Source organism: Chaetura pelagica, unplaced genomic scaffold, assembly GCF_000747805.2.
Source record: "Chaetura pelagica isolate M959 unplaced genomic scaffold, ChaPel_1.0 scaffold116, whole genome shotgun sequence".
Lineage (NCBI taxonomy): Eukaryota > Metazoa > Chordata > Aves > Apodiformes > Apodidae > Chaetura > Chaetura pelagica.
This window is the reverse complement of record NW_009953655.1, coordinates 2,697,236-2,703,235: the sequence shown is the minus strand read 5'-3', so window position 1 is coordinate 2,703,235 and position 6,000 is coordinate 2,697,236. Positions and strand designations below refer to the sequence as shown.

At 38.9% G+C, this 6,000-nt stretch overlaps 1 protein-coding gene across 1 annotated transcript in view; it reads right to left on the bottom strand.

Moving 5' to 3' along the window:
• WHSC1 (Wolf-Hirschhorn syndrome candidate 1) overlaps positions 1-6,000 on the bottom strand; it is a 62,117-nt gene that overhangs the window by 34,231 nt on the left and 21,886 nt on the right. The window contains exons 3-5 of the mRNA XM_010000240.1: positions 5,067-5,233; positions 4,240-4,725; positions 75-219 (exon numbers count right to left, since the gene is read on the bottom strand). Coding sequence (XP_009998542.1) covers positions 75-219; positions 4,240-4,725; positions 5,067-5,233 — 798 coding nt within the window. The remainder of the gene's footprint in view (positions 1-74; positions 220-4,239; positions 4,726-5,066; positions 5,234-6,000) is intronic.

Below are 6,000 nucleotides of genomic sequence, written 5' to 3'. Positions count from 1 at the left end.
AAATATGTGCTTAGTTTAACACCACTATGTATATCAAATTTAGTTAGAGTACACTAGCACAGTTTTACGTTTACCAGAGTCTTCTTCAGATTTGGGAGAGGTCACTATGGCAAACTTTGTGTTATAGCGAGCTTTCTGTTTTTCACTAAGCATATTCCACTGCGATTCGAGTAATTCTTCAATCTCCTCACTCGAAGCATCTGGATGTTCAGCAACCACCTACACATGCAGAAATAGGGTTGTATTAAAAAAAGGTGACCACTGAAAAGAATGGTGTACATACTTCTATTGCTTTGGAAAACTGGATACAAACAAGTTATCTAATATTTCTGCTACAGACAGAAAAAAGATTACAGATTAAAACCTTCTGTATCCAGTTTTTCTTTGACTAATCACTTCTCTCTCTCTCTGTCTCTCTAAAAAAAAAACAACAACCCATCTGTTAGCATATTCAGAAGTATTAAGAATAGTTTTGGAAGTATCTCATTTGCCTTTTCATGTTCAAAAAAGTGGCGTAAGAGCAAATCCTGTCTTTGATTGTTAAAAAAAAATTTGTATGTCTTGATGAAGTTTAAATCTATATCACAAAAGACAGACAAGCAATACTGGAATATATACCTGCCTACAAAGACATCCATCAATTCACAGAACTCATTAAAGATAAAACTCATCACACCTATCTTAGCAGAGAGACTTACAAGCTAACACCCGATCCAACATTTTCTTGTATTAATTCATAATTTAATACTATGTCTATGAATATTAGGAACACAAAAAGCTGTGCATCTTTTCTTAATAATATGAGCATGACACATAACAGCCATCAGCATAGAATTTAACAGTTTCTAGAAGTTCAACACCAAATGAAAGACCAATATGAAAAACAAAACAATCCTCTTGAAGTCCTTCAGTATTCCTATACTTCTACTTAAGTAAAACCAGATTTGATTAATCAGAGAAGTCAGAAAGCTCCAGGACTGTATGATCTACAGAAATGAAACCATAGCTTTTAAACCAATCCCTCTCCTCTCATTCCTCAGCATGCTCTAAAATCCTATTACTGGAATGATCCAAGCAACAACGCAAAATCATGGAGCAAAATAAAAACTAGACCAACAAAGCCAAGCATCCAAACATAACACATTCAACAGAACAGAAATACTTTTTTTTTTTTGGTGATAAGTGGAAATGATTAAGTGTTTTAAAATTGTATTTCCTGGTGTCAAGCAAGATGCAAGTATGACTGCAGCTTCTCCAGCTTCTCTAAAATAGTTGCAGTACCTTCCTTCCACTGGGATTATTCAGTGCCAGTTAGGGAAATTCATACTGTAACTTTTCTCCTAGTAGAACACTGAGAGTTCTCTTGCTTTCATTTGGTATAACTCATCTGTGTAGAGCTCAGAGGCTACAACTACCTTCAGAAGACTCTATTAAAAATTTGATTAAAAACCAATAATGTCAAAAGTTATTGAGAGAGGAGAATGTAGATAGACCCACAAGATACCCCTCCCATAAATCTCACTTCTTAAGGAAAAGAAATTAGCATAAATTTCGACTATTGCTACTAAGTGTACAGTTTATTGTGCTCAACTAGGGCACAAAGTTATTCAATTCTATAAGACAATATTATGTCCACACAAATGAGATGACAGTTTAACACCACCTCTGGTCCCACCAAAAAGAACAAATAGAAACAACTTTCAATTGACTAGGAGTTCTGCAAAATGACAAGAAAAAGACACTCATGATTCTTAATGGTTATGGGATTCTTGCAAAGGTGGCCTCCAAGGAAAAAGCCCAGCAATCTTCTCCAAAGTCTTCATATGAAGACACAATCCTGGCACATATACCAGAAATAATGTATCTGGTATCTTGTTGTACATGAAAATCACGTACTTCTCGCAGGTACTTATAATAACTATGCTACAGAATACAAGGAAGGTCTTTTCTTGGATCTGGTGATTAGTATCACTATAGGTGTGGAAAACTCAATAATTAAACCAGGTACATCCTAGGGCATCCAAACAATATTTCACAGAGGAAGCATGTAAGAATGCCAATAGTACAAAATATATTTTTACTCCATTGGTAACAGCATAAAACACTTCATGTATCACTACAACCATGAAAGTGCTCCAAGCTTTCAATGCCTCCCTCAGGGAAGCATGCCTCTTAAATCACTAAAACAATTTTCCAGCAGTGCAGTCTTCCAGCAGCCATTACTGATTTCGAAAAATTTCAATTGTTCCTCACTCTCCTATCCCCAGAAAAAGTAACACGAAAAGTAGTAATTCATAAAGCAAACTGCTATATGAATCCTACTACTGTGTAAAGGTGGACTCCAGGCAAGACGCAACAGAAACAGCCCTACTTTTAAGAGAACTTGTGATTATTGCAGGCCCCAGAGGGTAAGTCTTGAATCATTCCTTTCCATTCACTTCCATGCCTTCCCAAGTCTAGGGGCCGGAGAGCCTCTTCTGGATCCAGTTTTCCTTTATTCTAAGTTTCTACATGCAAATACTAAAGTAGCCATATGCTAAACTCTCAGATGCCACTAATACAAGTAGCTCAAAACCAAGTCTTTTTTAGCAACGTTATCACTCTTTCTAAAGCATCATAATAGCTACAACAACAACAACAAGACAAACTCTTGGATGGAAAGCAAATCATGGGAGTAGAAGCAGATACGCCTACCCGAAGTGGAAACTCCAAATACCAGTTTGGATACAATCTCCACCTTTCACCGAGGGCAGAAAACTGCCATTTAAAAAGCAACACGAAAGGCTGGAAGTGTTAACTAAGCTCAGGTAACTCAGGTTCTGTGCAGTAAGTGTGAATATCTAAAATGGTATTTCCCTACTTTGCCAGAGAACTTTGAACCAAGAAAGGAAAGACAGGTTCTACTGTCCTGATCATATAGAGGGACAACTGTTTTTACAGTTATCTGCAGCTACCTGCTGTCTGCAGCTTTTGTACTCTAGTTCTTCTGGCTACCTATGTTAAAGGGAAAGGAGATTCCCCTTGCCACTGGTACAAGACACAAGGTTACTTACAGAAGGACTGGAGATAGCACTCAGGTTTCTCAAATATGAAAGAGATGATTTACCCATACAGTTTTTCCTAAAGAATGCGTCAACATTTCTGTTTAATAGTCTGGCTACAAAACTCTTCCCAAGCCAGCAAACTGAACTGCAATGCTTCCCTCAATTTAACCAAACCCAATAAAAGGTGTATGTAACACTGTGCTCATTTTGAGCAACAGTAGCTTAAGTTGCAATGACCTCATGATCCTAAATTGCACCACAATTAATTGACTTCCATACAACAGGATCAGTTTTTCAGCTTTTCTTTATAAAGTTTGTGCCTATTAATGTTTTCTACACAAATATCCTATAACAAAGTCGATCATTCAGTAGCCAAAGAGTATGACAAAGTCAACACTAACTTTCTGGTCCTTCTGTGGGTATTATGGAGTAGTACAATTATCAGAAAATATGAAAACTCATGCTTCTTTCAGTGAATGGAATTGTACAGCAGATGGAGCAGAGCGTCATAGGGAAGAAAAATGAAGGTCGTGTTTTTAAAGTAATAAGCCAGAACACCAATACTGCTTTTATACTTCAGTCTTCCTAAGAAATGTTCATATTAAGGTATTTACTTATTCTACCTTGTCTTGGAGTGTAATCCCCTCAAGAGGACCTAGCTTCTGTCCCAGCAGATTGCACACTGACAAGTGATTTTCACATGATGTGGTAACTAGCTTCTTTTGAAGCTCAGCAAAAGATTCTAGGTAAGTAAATGGATTTTTTTTAGGAGTTCAAAGACAAGGGAACACATGGAAGGAACTGTGTTAGCTCTTCAGGAAGAATGTAACTACAAGTAAATTGCCATAAACAGCATAACCTGTGTTATATTTGCCTGAGCATATACTACTACATATCTACTATACTATACTACATATCTACTATATTTTATAATAATTTAAAAAAATCATGGCATGGTACTCTTAGATTGTAGGAAGCTACTAACAAAATTTATGCTTAAAGTACAATGGCATTACTGTTGGCTCGTTTATATTGCTCATACACATTTCCTTCTCTCTTCCTGCCTAGACTAAGATTTGGTGCAGGTATTATGGATTCTACAGTAGCAACAAGTTTTTGTCAACTAAAGAAGTTTCTTTAAGTACAGAAATCAGAAGAGGCAATCAACAACAATAGCAACTAAAGAGAGACTAACCTCATCTCTGTGCTTCTGACAAAAGACCAAAAACTGAGAAACTGCATCGCCTTTTCTGCTTCGTGGAGTAGATGTTGGAGTTTTCTTTCTGTTGAGAGGGGAGCCTATCCCTCTTTTGGATTCTGCCTGTTCAGACGACTTTTGAGGAGTAGTATTCTGAGTCTCCAACTGACTGCTTTCTTGCATATCATCAGTGGCCAATAATTTTGATGTCCTTCTCCTCCTCTTGTTAGGAATGCCAGACTCTTTCATCGACTTCAGATTTTGAGCGGTTTCTTCGTAAGATGTCTCATCTATCTCCTCTAAGGGTTCCACTGCAACGCCAACTTCCTTTGCCACTCGAGGATTCAGATGAGGTCTGTCCCTAACATAGATGAAGGTGTACTTGGCCTTCCTTTCTTCCACTGCCATGCCTACTGCTTCACTTGCTTGCTTAACACCCATCTCCCACTGTGGCCGCAGTTTCCCTGAAACAGGCTTTAACATCTGCAAGACAATGTGAGAGATTTGACCACTTTTGATTTTAAAATGCCAAGACTAACACAAAACTATTCCAAGAGACTAAGTGCCGTGTATAATTATAATTCAGACATCCAAATGGAACTGTGTTTGATAGTACTGATACCACGCATGGATCAGTGACAAAGCAGAAAAGTACGGATTTTAATAGTGGTAAATGAACCTATTCTCTGTAAGTGCAACGTAAGACTAGAAGCCTCTGTAAAACAAGCTGTCTTTAAAACTTTCTAGGATATCTATTTATATCTGTACACATGTAACAGTAAAATAAAAAGTTGCAAATCTTGCCTGACTTGGTAGCCTCTTACCTTTATTTTCTCTGCTTTAGTGAGCGCTTGTTTTGCACTGTCCTGGCATAATTGTTCAAACTGGTCTTTTTCTTTGAAGGGGACAAGGCTCTTCTCAAATATCCAGGCTCGCTCTGGGGCATCTCCAAAAAACTGAACATGATATTGACGAAAACTCTTTTTCTGTCCTGAAAATTAAAAAGAAATGTATTTAAGATACAATTTAGGTTGCTCTCTGCACCTTCAGAATTGAAGTCTTCTGTAAGCTGCTATAGTTACCATGACAAAAGCACAGTACAACTGGTTAACCTTTCAAAAACCCTCTTAACTGTCTTGAAAGCCTCTGAGCCCTCTCCTGAAGGAAAGGGGAGACCTACCTACACAGGATATTGAGAAGGCTGAAGTTCTCAGTGACTTCTTTGATCTGTCCCCTCTCTGAAGTGTTCAAGGCAAGGTTGGATGGTGCTTTGAGCAACGTGGTCTAGTGGAAGGTGTCACTGCCTATGCAGCGGGGTTGGAAGTAGATGATCTTAGAAGTCCCTTCCAACCCTAACCATTCTATGATTCTTTGCATCAGTGTTCTCTGTCAAGTGCTCCAGCCTCATTGCAAAGGCCACAGCAGGTGAAAGCAGGGACTGGGAAAACGAAGCACCTCCCACCTTTGTTGGACACACAGACAGTGGGATTGAGTGTCAGCAAGTGTGTTGATGATACAAAGCTGTGTGGAGTAGTTGACACCCCAGAGGGAAGGGAGGCCACCCAGAGGGAACTTGACAGACTTGAAAAGTGGACCAGTGCCAGCTTCATGAAGCTCAACAAGGCCAAGTGCAGGGTCCTGCACCTGGGTTGGCACAACCCCAGGCATAAATACAGGCTGGGGGAAGAATGGCTGGAGAGCAGTCCTGAGGAGAAGGACTTAGGGGGTGGTAAGTGGTTGAGAAGCTTGACATGAGCC